The sequence below is a fragment of the Protopterus annectens genome, chromosome 11.part0, assembly GCF_019279795.1.
Source record: "Protopterus annectens isolate FY-2018-M chromosome 11.part0, PAN1.0, whole genome shotgun sequence".
NCBI lineage: Eukaryota > Metazoa > Chordata > Ceratodontiformes > Protopteridae > Protopterus > Protopterus annectens.
In genome coordinates this window covers 66,020,741-66,042,256 of record NC_056745.1, presented here as the reverse complement: position 1 = coordinate 66,042,256, position 21,516 = coordinate 66,020,741, and the positions used below count along the sequence as shown (strand labels likewise).

The 21,516-nt window shown below is 43.9% G+C and overlaps 1 protein-coding gene across 1 annotated transcript in view; it reads left to right on the top strand.

Moving 5' to 3' along the window:
* The window catches only part of GXYLT1 (glucoside xylosyltransferase 1), a 790,439-nt gene that overhangs the window by 477,072 nt on the left and 291,851 nt on the right, over nt 1-21,516 (top strand). Inside the window, exon 10 of the mRNA XM_044087446.1 lies at nt 7,005-7,256. Coding sequence (XP_043943381.1) covers nt 7,005-7,256 — 252 coding nt within the window. The remainder of the gene's footprint in view (nt 1-7,004; nt 7,257-21,516) is intronic.

The window sequence follows — 21,516 nt, the reverse complement described above, 5'->3', positions numbered from 1 at the left end:
AGAAAAGAGAAAATACACTTATACTATGTATGTTGATTTACAGTATAAATATTTTATGTGCTGTATATAACCCTCCTTCTGTGAAAGAAAAGTACCTCGTTTTACATACCTGAGGTAATGTGAAAACTCTCGTGTGTCCTCTATTTTCAAAAAATGTAGATAAAGATTCCAGCAGTTGTTACCTTTTGTTTTAAAATTCCAAACAGTAAAACTGGTCCTTTAAAGTGATGTTAAAACAATTCATATCATAGTAGATGCTTTGAGAGATTTGGCTGTAACAGTATCAGTCTTTTGCTGCTTCTTTTTGTCCAGACATTTGTTTCTTTTGTTCTTTTGAGAGAAGGTGACATCCAATCCATATCTTCTGGTAAAGCAATCACATTATTAGTTTTAATAAACGAAGAGGCTTCCTCTAAGTCAGTAAAAGTCCTCATCTCATTGGCAAACAGTATTCTTATCTTAGCTGGATGTGCAAGTTGTGCCTTGATATTATTTTGTTTCAGAAACTTTATCATTGGCCACACTTTTTTCCTTTGTTCCATTATTCTAGATGAATAGTCGTTATCAAATCTTATCAGGCTCTGTTTATATTTTAGAGGTGCCTTCCTCCAAGCAGATCTTAAAATCCGTTCCTTGTCCAAGTATGAAAGAAATTTGATAATTATTGACCTAGGAGGAGAATTTGAGTTAGTGGCAGGTTTCCCAAGAGCTCTGTGCGACTTTTCAATGCCAAAGGAAAGTCCTTTTTTTAAATTTAAAAAGTCAGGGATCCAGTTTGATAAAAAGGAAGTAATCTCTTCACCTTCTGTGTTTTTCAGGTAATCCGAAAATCCTGATGTTATTTCTCCTCTCCCTATTTTCCAAGTCATCTGCTTTATTAACCAACCAAGTGATTTGTTTAAGAAGCAGTTCTTTGTGTTTCCTCTTCCTTAAGTCTGCTTTCTAAGTCATTTAGAGAAAACTCTATTACTGTTATCTTAGTCTGGTGGTGGTGTAGCATTTCCCTGAGGGTGTCAGTCTGTTTTTGACTGCTTGTTTTAAGATTTTCTAGGTTCTCTTTAAAATCATCCATCTTCAAAGATGACTCCTGCAGGGTAGACGTCATCTGTTGTAGTTCCTTCTTTAAGGCAGCATCCTGGTGAGAATTCCTTGAGTTGCTCATTTTAACAAGTGAATACATCTCCAAGCTTTTTGACAGTAAATTATTTGTAAAACTTCAAAGTTTCTAATTATGTAAATTAGTCCTTTATCTATAAGATTTTATACTTTGAAGAAAAAAAATATTTTTCCTGTCTTATTTACTAGATGTTCTTCGTGTTTCACTGTTGCAGTCATTAAATTTGGGTTATCTGCTTGTAGGTAGCACTCAGCCAGCCTGAATATCAAAGTCTTGGATTCCTGCGTTGGATGCTGTCTCTTCTTCCATGGCGTCAGGTCGTCAGGGGTATAAAACATGCAGCCGACGCCATTACATCAGTCTTTCTTGCCTCGCGGTGCCCGGAGCAGAAGCAGTTCGCAAGTGCTGGTCGGCTTACTCCTGAAATTTTCGTTTTCGAGTTTCAGAACCAAAGTCTTCAAAAAAGCTAAGTACCCCGTTGGGGATCCTTTTTCTTGCTCTTAACCAATGTCAGTAAAAGTTAACAATTTCCTTACCTGTGGAAAGCAAGTACCTCATAAAGATTTTCATTCGTACTGCATTCCTTGCTTAGGCCCAGACAACGACATCCCTCGCTGTCGGTTTTGTGCCTTATTCAACCCCCAAACTATTCGGCATCTGTCTATTTTTGCAACAAATTATTTTGGTACTCTAACTATCCAGAAATGGCTTCGGTAAGCCATCCGACTACCGACATTCTGAAAAAACGTAAGGATAAAGATAAAGACTGCATAGGTCCAAAACTGCCGAAGACGCTTCCGTTAAGCTAGTCGCCAGTTTGCCGGTACTCAGTGGGGCACTTTCGCAGCCCCTGATACCCACTACTTCAGATTTGCAGGCTTCTACTGAGACCCATTCGGAGTCCAGTATGCCACGAGATGCTTCTTCGACTATGGAACCTGTGGATGTCTCTACCTTGGATGGGCTCTGAGCCGCTGTGCAGGCACTTGCTTCTGAGGGTGTATTCAGACCTACAGATTTGCATTTTAAACAGACGTCCAAACCGCGTGGTCAGGCCCATATGCTTAAACAAATGTTTAGAATGTTCGAAGACCTTATTACTTTAATTGGGGGAAGTCAGACTTACCCCTCTAAGAGACCTAGAACTGATTTTCCTTCTGATTCTTCTGATCAGGATTCTGATATTTCTGTTTCTTCTCATTACCAGGATTAGCCCTTATCTACCTATGAGGATTTTGCTGCAGAGGATTCCATTCCCTCTGCTTCCCCTGCAGAAGATTTTTCTTTTGGTGAAACCTTGCACACTCTTGGGGAGCATTTCCACTGGGAAAGAAAGGATTACTGTGACTCCAAAAAGAGGCTTAGGGAATTCTTACTCCTTCCTCAACACAGGCCTTCCTATTCCGGACATTGTAGATGCCTTCCAGGAATCAAGCCTGTCCCCAGGCACTTTACCTCCAGCTCCCAGAAAACCTGTCCGGTATTAGAGTACCTGACTCTCATAAGTTTTTCTTCAAGAATCTTACTGCGGATCCAGAGACCATTTCCCAAGGACCAAAGGGCATTAAGGCTATTGCTGCCAAAAATCCTACCCCTTCTGATAGAGATGCTAGAGCCCTGGACAGATGGGGTAAGAAGGTATACACTTCTGCTACTTTGGCCATTAGGGCTTTAAATTGCCAGCTTCGTATGTTAAAGTGCCAACAGCATATTATGGGATTACTTAAACAGAAAATGATGTTACCTGACTGTGCTGAACACAAAGAATTACAGGATTTAATGTATTCTGCTGAACAAGTTGGTAAGCATACTTTGCAGTATGGTTTTGACTCTTTAGAAGCATTTTGCAGGGCTGCTGTCACTGGGTCTCTACTTAGAAGGCATGCTTGGCTTAAGGAGCAAAACTTGCCAGATCATGTCAAAGCTAAATTACTGGATGCTCCCTTAAACCAAGACCGCCTGTTTGGCAACAAAGCAGAAGTCCTCAAAAAGATGGAGGAAAAAGCTAAATCTATGCAAACTGTTAAAGATTTCTTGCAAGTACAGCCTCCCAGATTTTGTAGGCATTGGCCTTCAAAGAATTGGTCCTTTCCAGGCCTTCTCTGTCCATACCCAGGAACAGCAGACCACCTAGGTTTATAGTCTCTGGCTACGCACAGGCCTAAGCAGTGGGGGGGGGGGCTCCCACTTCCAAAGCAAGAAGTAGTAAGACACCCTCCTATGGAAAAATGGTACAATGACTTAACCTTAACCCTTCCAAGCCCTGCTCCAACTGCCTGCTCCCTTAGGAGGAAAGCCCGCCCTGCATGCAAAAAACTGGCAACTGATTACCCAGGACAAATGGGTTTTAAATATAGTTTTCCAAGGATACAGATTCCACTTCCACACCTTAGCAATCCCACCTCCAAATCAGTGGGCAGAAGCTCAACAGCAGGTTCTCTCTCTTCTAAGTATCAGGGCTCTTCAACCTGTCCCAGCAGAAGAAAGGGGACAACGTTTTTATTCAAGACTTTTCCTGGTACATAGAAAAGACGGCTCCTGGCGTCCTATCCTGGACCTCTCTATTCTAAACAGCTTTTTGGTATTCCCAAAATTCAAAATGCTAACACTTCAACAGCTGCTTCCTATGCTAGACAAAGATGCCTGGTTTGCAACCTTAGACTTAAAGGAAGCTTTACCTGCACATTCCAATAAGGGAATCTTGCAGGAAATACGTACGCTTCAGCGCAGGCTCCATGCGCTATCAGTTCTCTGCACTTCCCTTTGGCTTATCTACTGCTCCCAGGTTATTCAGTGTCTAGCTCCAGCCGTTGCATTTTGCAGGCAGAGAAATATTCAAATATACCCATACCTGGACGATTGTCTGATTCAGGCAGAAAGCCAGGACTTGCTATTAAAACATCTGGCATTCATAAAGAAACTTCTAACCACACTGGGGTACACCATAAACGAAAAGAAATGTCACCTAGTACCCTGCCAGGAGATTGTATTCCTGGGAGCAAGCTTGAACACAACTTCCCAGATGGCTTATCTCATGCCAGAGAAACAAGGGTATTTGACAACCTACTTCAAACTACTGGCCACAAAGACCCAGCTATCTGCAAGGAAAATTTTGCAAGCCCTGGGGTTCATGGCCTCTTGCATTCTACTAATTCCATATGCAAGACTGCATATGAGGAAACTACAGTGGTATCTAAAAAGCCTATGGTGTCAACATTCTCAAGACCTGGAATCAGTGATTCCTATCATTCCTTGTATAAAGACAGAGTTCCTTTGGTGGGAAGAGGCCTGCTACCACAACAAAGGGGCTCCCTTTCACTCTACCCCCTGTTGCCCAAACTCTAACAGACGCATCAGACTATGCATGGTGGGGCTCACTTGACAGGGCAGTGCATTCAGGGCAAATGGAACCCGAGTCAGATGCACCTGCATATCAGCCAGAAAGAAATGTTAGCTGTACAGAATTCACTGACAGCCTTCAAAGACAACATCCTTCCAGGACAATTATTGATGAAGACAGACAACACCACAGTTATGTGGTACATAATCAGGGAGGAACCCACGCGTACCCTCTCTGCAGACTAGTCATGGCTCTGTGGAATACAGCCTTGAGCTACCAAGTGCACCTACAAGCTCAACTCCTGCCAGGCAAGCTAAATTCACTGGCAGACGATCTAAGCAGAAATCTCATGGACCCACACGAATAGAAACTGGAACCAAAAATATTCAACCTCTTGAACAAATGGGGGACTCCAGAGATAGACCCGTTTGCCTCCCCTCAGTACTACCAATTGGACAAATTCTGCACACTGACTTCCCACAGTAAGCTTGGAATGTGGATGCCCTGTCCTTTACCTGGGAAGGCCTCTCGGTTTATGCCTTTCCCCCTCTGCCTCTCCTCTCGAAGGTTCTGATAAAGATCAAACCGGACAAGCCAAGGACAATACTGATTGCACCAGACTGGCTCCGCCAGCACTGGTACCGCCAAGGACAATACTGATTGCACCAGACTGGCCACGCCAGCATTGGTACCGCCTCTTGCACAGTATGGCACTGCTGGAGACATGGCACCTACCTCAGACACCTTCGCTGCTGTCCCAGCAGGTGGGCCAGATTCTGCACCCTCAGCTTCAAACCCTGAACCTTGCAGCCTGGCTAATTCCTTGAGCTCTCCAGTAGCATCCCTCAGTAAACAGGTGCTAGATGTCATTCTGGAGGCAAGGAGGCATAGTACTAGAAAATCCTGTGCTGAAAAGTGGAAAAGATACTGTTCCTGGAGCCAGACGTGGGATGGGCACAACGGTTGCCCAGCTTACCTAGTATTTTTCAGTACTTAACAGAAATGCTCCACAAGGGCCTATCCTTCTCTTCAATTAAAATTCATGCCTCTGCCATTTCAGCACATTATAATACCGAATCTCCTCTCTTCTCTCACCCCCTGCTAAAGCAATTCCTCTGAGGGGCTAAAAATTTAAGACCCCCCCAGGCGAGTCCCCTACTCCAGCCTGGGACCTTAACTTTGTATTGGAAAAGCTCACTCTCCCTCCAGCCTGAGACCTTAACTTTGCATCGGAAAAGCTTACTCTCCCTCCATTTGAACCAACTGCAACTGCAGAGTTGAAATTCCTTTCTTGGAAAACAGCCTTTCTTCTAGCCATAACTTCAGCAGGAAGAGTGTCTGAATTACAGGCCCTCATGGCAGTGGAGCCCTTCATTATATTCCATGCAGACAGGGTTTCCCTCCAGACCAATCCTTCCTTTATGGCCAAGGTGGTGTCTAGTATGGCTCTAAATCAGTCCATTCATTTGCCTACTTTTTCCCTAATCCACAAAATAAAGGAGAACGAATACTGTACTCTTTGGACATGGAAAGACAACTTAGATTTTATTTGAACAGGACTAAGCCTCTCAGAAAATCTGAACAGCTGCTAGTTGGCTTTGAACAGCTGCTAGTTGGCTTTGCTGCAAGGGCAGAGGGGAAGGCCATTTCAAAGCAAACCATTTCTAAACGGATAGCCCATTGCATTCATTTCTGCTACAAGCACCATGGAAAACCTACCCCACAGGGGATAAGATCACATTCCACCAGGACTGCATCTACCTCTACAGCCTTTCTCAGAGGAGTCCCTACCAGGGACATCCTAGAAGCTGCTACCTGGAGCTCTGTACATACCTTCACCAAGCATTTCCACATGCCCATTTTTTTCTAAACCCAGAGCGGGTTTTGCCACTGCAGTCTTGCAGGGCTTAATAGCTGGTCCTAATGCTCTTTAACTTCTTCCTCCCTTCCTTAGCTTTGGGAATCAACCCAAATGTAATGACTGCAACAGTGGAACATGAAGAACATAGTACAGTTGTGTACACTTACCATAAATGTAGATGTTAGAGTGTATTCAATGTTTTTATTCTTGAAGATTGAATTATTAATAATTTGGAGATTTTTCCCCTGGCCTCCACTGGAAATGGGCTTCTACCTCAGTCGGACTTTCCCAGTAATCAAATGTCAGGTCTCTTGCGACTGGCCTCTTTGTAGAGGTGGACTCGGGTGTCTTCTTAATTTTGGGACTGAATTACAAAACGTCCATGGCTGTCTTTTTTCTTGCATTCTGTATAAGTATTTGTTCTTACAAAGCTTAAAGTCCAGAATTATGAGACTAGTTGTGTTGAAAGAACAGTGTTCGTAAAAAGTTTTGTTGTTATACTGAACAAAATTGTAACAGTGCAGCAGACCAAGGAAAGACAAACTGAGATTGCCAAGTATTGACAGGTTCATGTTTAAGTGGAAGATTTTCTGTGTGTGCTTTAGATACTGATGTGTGTTATCAGGGTGAGCATGAAGAATGTATCTAGAAGTAAATCAGTTCTCTCTTCTGTTTTCTGTGTTTAGTTGGTCCTAAAAGATGTGGATGCATTGCTGTATGTAGATACTGACATCCTGTTTCTGCGTCCTGTGGATGACATATGGTCATTTTTTAAATATTTCAACTCGACACAAATTGCTGCAATGGCACCAGAACATGAAGAGCCTCGGATTGGGTGGTATAATCGATTTGCTAGACATCCGTATTATGGGAGCACTGGAGTAAATTCTGGAGTAATGCTTATGAATATGACACGCATAAGAAGGAAATACTTTAAGGTATGTATTCTGCAGTATTTGAACTTGCTTTAGCATCAAGGGAATGGCAATAGGAAAAATAATTAGGAAGCTTGTTAGGGAAACCATAGATGATAATTAGGAAGCTTGTTAGGGAAACCATAGATGATGCTTGTGTTTATTTCATCTGAAGCCTGTTGCATTACATTTGTTGTTGCTTTCTTTTGATGTACCCTCACCCTTCTGATTACTTTATATCTTCATGGTTGAACAGAAAGTACAATACGGATTTAAAAAGCTAACTTTAAAGAGGTTCTGTGGTAAAACAAAATATCACCACATTGATTTTTTGATAAGGTAGGCACTCTGTCAGCCTGTCCATTTATCTTTGTTACCTTTATTTGGTTCTGAAACTCATTAAAAATTGGTTATTTGATTGCATGCACACTGATGATACAGCTGTAATAACTGTAGATAGCAGAAGAAATTGAATTATTTTTTTTCATTCATTTATTCCAGGACTTCAAAAAAAATCTTACACAGCATCTTTCTAAAGAAATTAAATGTAACCACTTTAACTGTACCAGCTAATTTCTGCCAAGTTGGTCACTTGTGCCTGTTCTATAGTTCATTTTCTTTATTTTGTTGCAGGGTATAGGGTGGGACCTAATAGGTTCATAGATGTTTGCTAGGCTAACGACCACAGGGGCTCTCTTAAGCCTCGCCATGCATTTTAAGTTTTGACAAGTTCTGGTACCCTTGATAAGTGCAAGCAGGGGCTTGAGATGTGAAACATTTACAAGCAGGGGCCTGGGAGATGAGACATTTACAGGCTGTCTGTGTCCATTAGAGGCATAGGTGCCAAACTGGTAGTAAATTTCCTGTTCCCCTTCTAGATGTCCAAGTTGCACTTTAATTGGTTTAGGGAAAACACTGCTTCACTGGTCGACAATGCCCTGTATGCCAGCCATAGATCTCCCCTCAGCAGCTTGTAGGAGACAGAATACAGGGATAGACCCTTGAGGTGGTCTGCGTAGAACATGTTACTTACTCCCTGTATTCTTTTAGTGAGGAACCTCTGGATGTTCCAGTTGGATTAGGTATATACCAAGGGGGCACTGTACTCAATTATTGGTCTGACGAATGCCGAGTACAGTGGAAAAAGTAACATAGGTGTCATAAATCTCTAGTGAGTTCCAGTATTCTCTGTAAACAATACTAAGGAAATCTGTTGAATTAAAAGTTGTGGTCACAGACCAACCCAGTTACAGTTTTGTCAGTCACTGTCACACATTTAGCTAGAAATGTTACCTCAACCCCAACATCTATGCTGTTTGCTTTCAAGTAGTCTACAGCCCAATTAAGTTGCTTCTTGCAGATGAGTGTGCCAGACTTGTAGTTATATCTTTCCTCTCTTTTTCATTTTTATGAAGTTTTGTTTTTTGTCTGTTGCATGTCTCAACAGTAGTGCCAGAAGCTCAGTGGCTCATATTCCCCCCTCGACAAACTTGGAGACTGTTATGCAGTTAATAAATACACCGTAGATGTTACGTTTCCTCTGCAGCTGTTACTTTGATTTTTCTGGTTATTATTTATTCTGGTTGTTGGTATTGTTGTGTTGTACTTGCACAATGTTCTTCAAATACTCATGCTCTGTTCCAAAGAGTGCTTCTTTTGAGGGTTAATGGTCCGCGAACGCTGTTCCATTGCTGGGCAGATGTTCCCTATGGGGAAAAAAAATCCTACATTTCTGGTAGGAATTGTACTTTCTGTAAAGTATTAATTTTAAAGCTGGGAAAAGGTGTTTTTATTGCCTGTCGTGACTTTTAATTACCGTTAAGCGGGAACATCACTTTTTTACTTTTGTGATAAGTTCTTGAAACTAATTTAAAAAATAATATTGATAAAGGTTTTGCTGTTTACTTTTGGGGCTGGGGTAGTTGTATAGCGTGATTTTTACTGTGTTCTTATGGAGAAAAAGTTAATTTAGTAATAAAGGACAAATCACGAGAGTCCTAAGATTAAGCGTTTTTGTTCTTTAATATATTCACCATAGAACTTCCTCATAATTGTTTTACAAAAAAATGGGGTAGTTTATTTGGCCTTATGTGACTTGTTCAAGTTTTTATTTAGGTAAAGCATTGAGATGTTTAAAACGTAGGAGCTATGTACAGAAAACATGACACCAACAGTGCATTGGCTAATCACACTTTAATTTGTGAAAGATTTAGGAAGTATACATTCTTTGTCATTAGCACTGTAGCATTCCAGGCTTTAGAAGGTGATTATAAGGTTCGCCTAGAATGCTGTTAATCTAGATGGCAAGTAGCATGTATGGCAGATCGACCACCAGGATTAAATGATATGTTCAACACGTTTTATTTTGGGGAGTGAGTCATTAGTTGAGAATAAATGTGCCCAGTCTTGTCTAACGTTAGGAGCTAAGCAGGATCAAGCCTGGGTAGCATTTGGATGGGGGACTGTTTGGGAACATCACTTTTTGACAATGGAGTTTGACACTCTTTTTTTGATTGGTGGAAAAAGGCAATCAAGATCTATGATTGGTTCTGTTTTCTGATTGGTAAAAAAAAAAAGCCATTAAGATCTATGATTGGCTTCATTTTTTAGTGTATAATGATTGGTTTTACATACCAGGAAATGTTTCTGTTTTGAGATTTTTTAAACTAATTAATTTAAATATTGCATTTCATTGGGTGCATATGCTTTGAATGGTACTTTGGTTGTGTTTTTTTTTTTTTTTTGCACGGAACCTGGAGAGTATTTAAATCGCATAGAAACATTTTGTAAAAAGTTTCTGAGGAAGTTCTATGGTGACTATATAAAAGAATGGACACAGTCTTAGAAGGACTCTCGTATTTTGTCCCTTGGAACTTATTTTGTTTAGTTTCTGTTTTGTTCCACGCTCTTATTATTTGGATTGAATGTTTTACTTTATTACTACTTGTTTGTTTTACCAACTACTGCTGCTAAACTTTGCCAGAAATAAGCCATCTTTTTGTTTGGATTAACCATGGAAACATTAGATCCAAGGACATGAACTTTGCAATATAACTGGGTCCCTTCAGCAGGTCCTATTTTTGTCTTAAATGATCCCCTCACTATGCATTAAGTTCTTCAGCTACGTAAAGCAGAGTTCATCCCTGACCCTGTTCAAAAGAAACCTTGATCATTGGATGGAAATCACAAATTCCCCCTGGCATGGCCCCCATTTCTCTGATGGACACAGGTTGTCACTAAGTAAATGAATTCCCAGCTAACCTACTCCCTCCACACATAACCCTTAGCTATCTTCTTACTAACATACCCCACTACATAGGTGTCCAGGCAGCTCTGGGACAAAACTGTGTTGGGTTGCATGGCAAGGCTTGTAAAGACAGTGGTCATTGTTAGCCTAGTATGAACCTGTGAATAACCTACTGGTTCCTTGGATGTACTTCGTGTTTCACTGTTGTAGTCCTCACATTTGGGTTATCCCTGCCAGGGTAGCTCTCAGTCGGCCCGAATACCAGAGGCTTAGTATTTCTGTGTCGGTTGCTGTCGCTCCAGGACTGACATCAGGTCATCAGTGGTATAAAATCAGGCAGCCGACGCCATTACATCAGTCTTTCTTGCCAAGGAGCCCGAAGCAGAAGCAGTTTGCATGAGTGCCGGTCGGCCGCTGCCTGAGTTTTCATTCCGAATTGAAGTTGAAGTCCATTGGTGATCCTTTTCTCTTGCTCTAACCAATGTCAGAAAAAGTTAACAATTGTCTCGCCTGTGGAAAGCAAATACCACACCGAGACTTTCATTCCTACTGTGTCACTTTTGTTTAGGCCCAGACCAAGACGTCCTCAGCTGTTGCTTTTGTGCTTTGTTCAACGCCAGAACTATATGTCTTCGGGCCCTTATTGTAGCTAGATATTTTTGCTCTCAGTCCTCAAATTCCAGTATGGCTGCGGTAAGCCATCCGACATCTGATCTTCCGAAAAAACGTAAGGATAAAGACAAAGACCGCACAGGTCCAAGACTGCCGACGACGCTTCCGTTAAGCTTGTCATAAGTTCTCCGCTCTCAATGAGGCACTTTTGCATTCCCTGATGCCCGCTTCTGTGGATTCGCAGGCTGCTACCGAGACCTTTTCAGAGTCTGATACGCCGAGAGACTCTTCTTAGACTAAGGATCCTGCAGATGTCTCTACCTTGGATGGGTCTGGAGCAGCTGAGCAGGCCCCGGTTTCCGAGGAAGTACTTCACACTACCGATACTTGATACAGACCGACAACTTTTTTTGCATCTACAGTTCTTTTGAAAACTACCGAGTTTCTAAGGCCCAGGGTATGAACCACACCCAAAAAACCAACGACCCAAGCTCAGGCCCCTGCTTTCTTGCCTCCGTCTCAAATGCTTAAAATGGCGGAAGACCTTATAATGCTCATCAGGGGAAGCCAGGCTTACCCCTTCCAAAAGAAAGAGATTTGTCCCCAGTAGTTTTACCCAAACAGGAGTCCGATGACTCTGATGCATCTGAATATGGAGATATGCAACCCCTCTCTGCTTATGAGGATTCTTATGCAGAGGAATCCATCCCTTCAGCCTTTCCACACGAGGATTTTTCTTTTGGGGAAACCCTACATACTTTAAGGGAGCATTTCCAATGGGAATGTCAGGACTGTCCTTTGTCAAAAAAAGACTATGGGAATTCTTAGATCTTCCACAGCACACACAGACCTCTGGCCATTCCTCCTGTCCTGTATGTTGTGGATGATGTTTTTATGGAATCCAGTCTGACCCCTGACACACTTCCCTCCTGCTCCCAGGAAACTTAGGTACTATAGAGTCCCTGACTCTCTCAAATTTCTTTTCAAAAATCCTAAGGTCATCTCTCAGTGACCTAAAGGAATCAAAGCAACTTCAGCTAAGAATCCCACCCCCTCAGGTAGGGATTCCCGAGCATTAGACAGATGGGGGAAAAAAAAGTATACACCTCTGCTACTCTTGCTATTAGAGCATTGAATTGTCAGTTCCATATGCTGAAATATCAGCAACATACCATGGAACTCAAGTAAAAAAAAAATATCTTCTGTCCTTGCTTGTGCAGAAAATAAGTTACAAGAGTTAATGCATTCTGCAGGTCAAATAACTAAGCACACCTTACAATGTGGTTTTGACGCCCTAGATGCATCTTGCAGGGCAGCAGCCACTGGATCTGTGCTTGGAAGGCATGCTTGGCTTAAGGAACAGACCTTGCCAGACCATGTCAAATCCAAATTATTGGATGCACCCTTGCACAAAGACCGCTTGTTTGGCACCAAGGCAGAAAGAGGTCTTAAAAAAGATGGAAGAAAAAGCTAAATTTATGCCGACAGTTAAGGATTTCTTACAGGTCCAGCCACCGAGATTCAGTAGGCATTGCCCTACAAGCACTGATGATTTCCTGCCCTCTCCAGGTCAGCTCAGCCCAGGTCCAGGGGAAGCAGGCCCCCCCAGACAACAGCCCCAAGGAATGCAGAGATATAAGCTATGGAGTTCCTCCTCTTCAAAACCAGGGAGTGCAAAGCCACCCCCTTATGGTAAGAACCCACAATGACTTTACACTTCTACCCCCTCCCTCTGCCCACCTGTTCTTGCCCCTAGGAGGAAAACACTCCTTCCACCCAAGCAACTGGGACACCATTACCAATGACCTCTGGGTCCTCAACATAGTGTCCCAGGGATACAAATTTTATTTCCACATTCTGCCAACCCCAAAAGGGTTCAGAAAAAAATACAACGTCAAGAAAACTTTTTTATTCACAAAGCAAAGCTTTCAGGTTTACACCCTTCTTCAATACTAGAACACAGTTAACACCAAGACATTAGAGTTTAAATAGGAACCAACTCTACCACATGACTGCAGCCAGCCAATCATGTGATAGTCAAAACATTATACGTATAAAATTCTATATAAAAAATTGAAATATATACTTTATATAAATAGTCTTACAATCAGAAAAAACAATGCAAAAATCTTTTAAAAAATATTTTTTAAAAACTTTAACGTGTACTATGTTGCAGTTCAAATCACCACCCTGACAGATTTATAAAGTACATCTTCTTCTTCTTCTTCTTTCGGCTGCTCCCATTAGGGGTCGCCACAGTAGATCAACTGTTGCCATTTCTTCCTATCCTCTGCATCTTGCTGTGTCACACCAACCACCTGCATGTCCTCTCTCATCACATCCATAAGCCTTCTCTTAGGCCTTCCTCTTTTCCTGTTACCTGGCAGCTTCATCCTTAGCATGTTTTTCCCAATATACTCTGCATACCTCCTCAGCACATGTCCAAACCAACGTAATCTTGCCTCTCTGGCTTTGTCTCCAAACCTTCCAACCTGGACTGACCCTCTAATATACTTATTCCTAATCCTGTCCATCCTCGTCACACCCAGTGCAAATCTTAACATCTTCAACTCTGCCACGTCAAGCTCTGACTCCTGCCTTTTTGTCAGTGCCACTGTCTCCAATCCATATAATATAGCTGGTCTCACTACCCTCTTGTAGACCTTCCCTTTCACTCTTACTGGTACTCGTCTGTCACAAATCACTCTTGACTCTCTTCTCCACCCACTACATCCTGCCTGTACTCTCTTCTTTACCTCTCTTCCACACTCACCATTACTCTGAACTGTTGATCCCAAGTACTTAAACTCATCCACCTTCGCTACGTCTGCTCCCTGCATACTCACCATTCCTCTATCCTCCTTCTCATTCACACACATATATTCTGTCTTAGTCCTGCTGACCTTAATTCCTGTTCATCTCCACTTCTCCAGGTTCTCCTCCACATGTTCCCTACTCTCACTACAGATCACAATGTCATCTGCAAACATCATCGTCCACGGGGACTCCTGTCTGATCTCGGCTGTCAACCTGTCCATCACCATTGCAAATAAGAAAGGGCTCAGAGCTGATTTTTGATGTAATCCCACCTCCATCTTAAACGCATCTGTCACTCCCACCACAGACCTCACCGCTGTCCCACTACCCTCGTACATATCCTGTACCACTCTTAACATACTTCTCTGACACTCCCAACTTCCTCATACAATACCACAACTCCTCTCCTCTCTAAATTTAAACTTATGACTACTATCAGTGCTCAAAATATGCTTGCTTAGCGCGTTTTTTCATTGTTCCTTCGTATGTCCGATTTATGTTCTGTAATATGTTCTTTTAATTTTCTTGTGGTTTTGCCCACATAAAATGAAGGACATTTAACGCAAGTGGCCAAATAGACCACATTGACACTAATACAGTTTGCTGTCACTTTAAAATTATGCTTCACACTAGTAATGGGGTGTTGAAAAATTTCACTGCCTTTACCTAATATATCACCACAACATGTACAATCCATACAATTGAACGTACCAATTCTCATTTCCATTTGTGGTATAAACGTAGAATTAAAATCCTTATAACACAATTTACTCTTCAAATTTCTATATGAGAAATATGGTCTTGAGTCTAGTACATTCCTGACATCAGGTGAGGCCATTAAAATCAACCAATTCTTTATAATCTGTTTGACTAAGTGAATTCTAACATTGTATGTTGTAACATCTCTAACTTTTTCTATTCCTGATATATTATTCACCATAGGCCTATTATGTTCATCTGTTGATCTGAAAATATGTTTAAGGGATGTCTTCCTCTTCTTTATAACTTTATCACTTAACTCTTAACACCTGTTAATAATCATATCCACTTTTTCTGTCTTCATGTCTTCCAGTTGTGCTAAAAAAATTCAATGTTAAGTTGTCTATCTCGCCTTCATTCTTGCTGGTTGGGTTCGGAGCCGATCCTCGGCTCCGACTCTATCTACTAAAGCTCGAGAGCGATTTACTGGCTCGAGGCCTCCTCATATCCCACAATGCTTGGCGCTAGATACCCAGATCTCGTTTGCCGCTTCAGCTATGAGGTTGCGCTTTTACTGGCTCAGGTCGCATTAATCCTTTTTTTCTATTAGCCAATATTTACCTTGTATTTTTCTTATAGTTAGTTTTACCCTTGTAGTATAGTTAGACTGTGTATCCCCTAGTTTATCCCACTAAGGAAACTCGTTTTCTGTTAGAGAGTTTCTACCCCCCCCCCCCCTATTTCTTCTCTATTAGTGGCTAACCCCACCCTTTTTTGTACCTATAGGAGTAGTGTTTAGCCTTGTACTTCTTTATGTATATATTATTAAGGATAGTTGTTAAGTGTATATATTATTAAGGATAGTTGTTAAGTGTGGTGTGATAGTTTTTTGTCGTTATTATTGTTAGCTTAACTAGTGCGGGTGTGTGAGTGTTTCTGTGTGCCTTTTTAAGCACTAGTTTAATTTTTCTCTTTTTAGTATCCCCTGGCCAGTATGTCCAAGGATAGTAAAGTCTCAGGCTTCAAGAAGTGTGACTCATGCTGTCAGAAGATGTCTCTGACAGACGTTCACACTTCTTGTGTGTATTGCTTGGGTTCCCTACACCTGCAGGACTCCTGCTCGGTCTGTCACTCCTTCAGCCCGAGAGTCCTGCAGGAGCGTAGGAACAAGCTTATTTTGAGAGGCTTACTTAAGCCAGAGGGATCCCCAGCGAAACCTCAGTCGGGAAAATCCTTAAAGCCCGCCAAGCCATCGGCTCCCAGTTCGGAGCCATTGCCGGGCGAGCATCTGCCTCCTTCTCTTAGGTTCTGGCTGGAGCCGACATCTCTAGACCTCAATCGGCTCCGACTTTAGTGTCGGAACCGTTGTTGGGTCGAAAACGTTCTAGGTCCCCTTCACTAGAATCGGTTCGTTCGGCTCCGAGGTCACCGTTGCTTCAGTCTGAACGAAGCCATAGGTCCCACTCCTCTCGGTCCTCCAGGTCATCTGATCATGACTTGGAGAGGGTGGTCACTAGACTCCTTAAATCGCAGGCCCTGGCCAAAATGTTAACCAGCCCTTCTCAACAGACTGTGGCTGTCCCGGTGTCTTCAGCAGTTCCTCCTCCGACTCCCCCTTTGTGTTCGGAGCCAGAGCTGGTTGGGGCTCGAATCTTGGAAACGTTGGAGCCGATACCACACCTTTTGGCTCCTTCGTCGGCTCTGATCTCTTCATTGGTTCCTTCCTTGGAGGGATGTGGGCACCGGGACTCCCTCGTCTGCTCTGAGGGGGCGAGTGGCATCGGACCCTTGTCCAACCCCGTTCTCCCTCTCGGGGCTTTGGTGCAGGTGAGCTCGGCCCCGACATTCGCCTCGGAGCCGTCCCTCTCGGTGCCGGGAGGGGTTCACGTCTCTTCGGAGCGGGGACCCTCTGCTCTGCCTGATAGGGGTGCCTTCGAGGTCATGAGGAGCATGCTGACTCCTGAGTCGGCTCCTCCCCCTATGGTGCCTGCATCGGTCTCTGTCCACCCTCCTGACCCCAAGCGTGGAGAACAGACGCTCCAGGTCGCCCCATTGGGCGTATCTTCCTCTTCCGAAGCCTCCCCTGATCATTCAGAGGAGCCCCCTCGGAAGAGAAAATGTTGAGGAAACATGTAGACTCCCCCCGAGTCAGTCACGTCTGATACCGACTTGGAGGATTCGGAAGGGTCCTCAAGATCCCCCTCTGAGGATGTCTCCTTTTCAGACATCCTAGAGATCCTTAAGCAGAGGGGGGAACTGGGCTGCCCTTAACCCTTCCGAGGACGAGTCTGTATACCTGGATGCGTTTGGTTCTTGCCCTTCCACCTCCTGGGTGCCTCCACCCTTCGACCCCGCTCATGGAAGTAGTGGCTTGAAGGGCGTGGTCCGCCCCGGACACAGTAGAACCAACTCCCCGCAGGCCCACTAAGTTCATTACAGCCCCACCCAACAAACAATTTTTGACAAAAGGTGTCCCCGTTGATGCCATGGTGGTGGCAGCAGCCACGAAGAAGGAGTTGGCTGACCCTTTGGTGCCTGTCCATCCACCTAATAAAGCGTCTAGGACAATGGACAGGTACGGGAAGCAGATGTTTTCCTCAGCGACCATTTCCATGCGGTCGCTGAATTATCTGTGCCACTTCACCCGCCTTCAAAGGGATCTTCTCAAGGAACTGGGTGATGCCCTTCAGGATCCATCAGCTGCGGGGGCTCAGGATAAGATCAACTCCCAGCTGGCACCCCTTAACTCTATAGTCAACTCCTCCATGTGGCTCATTTCTTATGCAGCCGATGGGGCGAGTAGGGCCGCAGGTACAGGCATGGCTTTGAGAAGACATGCCTGGATGCGGTTATGTAACTTTGCTGACCCCTTTAAGGCGTCCATCACCAATACCCCTTTCGATAGTTCGGCTCTGTTTGGACCACAGGTGAAGGATACCCTTGCCAGGTATGAGCAGGAAGGCAAGACTCACTCTGCCGTGGGAGTCCATTTTTCTACTCCTTCTAGACCATACCCTAAAGGTCAGAAGAGTGGGAAAATGTGGTTTCGGAAACCCCAGGAAGTCGTGCCTGACACACGTGACGTGTTTCCCTCCAGGGGCAGGGGAAGGAACAATAATAGACGCCGCCCAAGGGGCAGAGGGGGTCCGCAAAATCAGGGTAGCAGAGAATCTTTCTCTGACCCTTTCAGCACCCCTGAGGGGCTGCCCCAACTGTCCACCGTCGAGGCAGTCTGGGGAAGATTGTCACTGTACCCAGAAGCTTGGCATCTCCTCACACAAGACAAATGGGTACAGTCCATCATATCCGAGGGTTACAAAATTCCCTTTGTCCACACCCCTGTACAAACAACCAAGTCCCTTCCAGATGTTCCACCCGGTCTAAGGGAACAAGCAGTGCTAGAAATTTCAAAACTGCTAGAAAAAAGGGCTATCCAGCCAATCCCAGCAGACCAGCAAGGATCCGGAATTTACTCCAAGTTCTTTTTGGTACCAAAAAAGACAGGGGACTGGAGACCCATTTTGGATCTCAGCAGGTTAAACAAATCTGTTCAAAGAACGAAGTTCCTGATGGTCACGCTTCAGTCCATTCTACCCTTTTTGGGTCAGGACAACTGGACGTGCTCCATAGACCTTCAGGATGCGTACTACCATATCAAAATGGGCAGGTGCTCCAGAAGGTTTCTCCGCTTCCGGCTGGGAGCCAGTCACTATCAATTCAGAGCCCTGCCCTTTGGTCTCACCACAGCCCCCAGGGTATTCACCAAGTGCATGGCAGTGGTTAAGGCTCACCTGAGACAGCGAGGATTCCAGGTGTTTCCATATCTAGATGACTGGCTCCTTACTGCTTCCACCAGGCATCAGCTGCTGTGAGCCAGGGATTATACCATCCAAACTTGTTCTGTGCTAGGTATCTCAATAAATTTCGAAAAGTCTGCATTGTCGCCTTGTCAGTCTATAACCTTTATAGGCGCAAGACTAAATACAAAAGATCTGTCTGCAAAACTTCCTCTAGACAGAGTGTCAGACATTCGCCGACATGTGCAGGTCTTACTACAGTGCAAGAGGATTCAGGCCAGATTTGTACTAAAAACGTTGGGTCTCATGGCAGCAGCAATCATACTAGTTCCCCTGGCTCGTTTTCACATGCGGATTCTTCAGTGGATGCTTTTTACCCAGTGGTCCTTTCAACAACTTCCGATGTCTCACAAGATAATAATCACTCAATCATGCAAAGACCACCTGGCTTGGTGGATGGTCTCCCCTCTAGTACTCCAGGGCAGACCGTTTTTTTCTTCCTTCTCCTGTTGCCACGGTGACCACAGATGCCTCCCTGATCGGGGGGTGGGGGCACTTTCAGGGCAGGACTGTCCAGGGCACTTGGCAACCTCTAGAGTACCACCTGCACATAAATGTCTTGGAGATGAGAGCAGTGCTTTTAGCGTTGCAAGCTCTTCAGGACTCTCTACCCACCGGGACTATTGCAATTCAAACAGACAATATGTCTGTAGTGTGGTACATCAACAAGCAGGGCGGAACCAAGTCATATCCCTTATGTCGAGAAGCACTCGGACTCTGGCAGTGGGCGATCTCCTCTCAACGGTTTCTGATAGCAACGCACATCCCCGGGAAGTCCAACGTCATAGCGGACAGGCTAAGCAGAGCTGTTCTCATGCCTCATGAGTGGTCTCTCAATCAGTCAGTAGCAGACAAAATTTTCCACAGATGGGGTCAGCCTTGCTGTGACCTTTTCGCAACTCCTCTCAACAGCAAGTGCGACTATTTCTTCACTCTTTCCCCTCCCCTCCCCGGCCACTCCCCCAGAGACGCTCTAGTTCACGATTGGCCCCGGGGTCTTCTGTATGCATTCCCACCTTTTCCCCTAATTCCCAAACTAATTCAGAAGGCGACCACATTGGGATCCAAGATTATCCTCATTGCCTCTTAACTGGCCTCTACAAATTTGGTTCCCATTCCTGCATCGCCACCTGCTGGAGCAGCCTTGGAATCTGGACCCAGTGCTAGACCTCTTGGTCCATTAGTCGGGCAGGCTGCACCAATCTCTTCAGTCACTCAACCTCACAGCTTGGTTGCTCCACTTCCAACCTTAGCCAGGCTTCCACAGATTTCCCAGCCGGTGCGTGAAATCATCCTTTCTTCGCACAAATCTACCACCAGGAAGACTTATGCTAGTACGTGGAAACGTTTCTCTTTCTGGGCAGAGGCTAGGAATATAGACCCCTTTACAGCCCCTGTCCATCACATTCTAGATTTTTTAGCAGAACTCATTCAAGCTGGTTCCTTGTCTGCCACCATTAGGGTCCAATTAGCTGCTATTGCAAATTTCCATGCTGGCCTGTCAGAAACCAGCATCATGTCCCACAAACTTTGCAAGACCTTTCTTAAAGGAACTATTTTGCTTAGGCCCCCAGTCCGAGATCCCCCGCCTCCGTGGGACTTAAACTTGATATTAGCTTCCTTGATTCTCCCCCCTTTTGAACCTGCAGCTTCCTGTTCCTTAAAATTACTCTCTTGGAAGACTCTCTTTTTAGTAGCCATCACCTCAGCTAGGAGAGTTTCGGAACTTCAAGCCCTCTGTATTCGTCCTCCTTACCTTGTGTTTCATAAAGATAGAGTTTCACTCAGGACTAATCCTTCGTTTCTGCCCAAGATACCTTTCGAAACAAACCTGAATCAGGCTATCAATCTACCTGTCTTTTTTCCTAACTATTCGAACAAAGCTGAACAAAAGTTACACCAATTGGACGTTCATAGGCTCCGAACCCAACCAGCAAGAAAGAAGGCGAGAAGAAGACCTCTAACATGGAACGTTATGGTAGGTACATAACTTCTTATTTGTGTTTAACCTGCTGTACTTTCTTCCTTCAAGCCAAAAAGAAGAAAATTACTAAACCTCAGCTGCAGATGGATGACTATGCTGTGGCCATTACTGGTTCTTTAGAACATTCATAATTTTTTCCTGGCTCCCTTGGGTGTAGTTCAACAGCCACCATGAACTAGTGGTTGTATACGCCCTTTGCAGCTGTTGGAGTGCCTTTGATGGGCAAGGGAGAACTACTCTGGTCAGTCCTGGGAGAAAGGTCAGAGAATGCCAGACTGCTATGCCTATCCCTAAGGAGGTTTTTTTTCCTTGAGCAAAAGTGAGTCTGCTTCTTTAGAAATTCCGTTTGAAAAGAATCAAAAATTTAAGACTTGTATCTTCTGTCTGTCTCTTTGGACAGGAGTGATTTATTGGGCTTGACTAAGGGTTCTTGATTCTTCCAGTTCAGCTGTTTCTGGTAAGAGAAAAAGGGATTCTTCATTTTCTGAAGAGGTGCATGAATTTGAGCCACAAAGTGATTGTGAAGAGAACAGATTCTGTCCTGTCTTTTCGGGTTTCTGATTCAGATACTTAGAAGTGTATAACTTCTGCCAATTCCGTTTGAAGGATTCTCTTTTTTTCTAATACTGTTTCCAGAATGAATCTGTTATTTCAGTGGGAACATAATGATGTTCCATAGTCCCTAAATAAGTATTATGATTTATAGCAAATGGATCTTCCTGAACCTAATCCACTTCCTCCTGTCCATTCAGCACTGCAGGATGCATCTGTAATAGCCTCTAACTTGCCTGAGAGCCAGCTTGTCTCAAAAAAAGCTGACAGATTGCATAAAGCTCCTCAAGCTTTATACGTTTTTATGTACTTATCCCACATGAGATCCAGCAGCTCTAATAAACTCAGCTGATGCTAAACGTGTGGTTAATACCAACCCCTCTCCTTCTGACAAGCATGAGAAGGCTTTTGATAGTGATGAGAACCAAGCAATATTCTTTTGTAACACTTTTATTATCAGAATTCTCAGCTACCAGATTTGTACATTAAAGTTTATACTTACCTGTTTTGAGAATG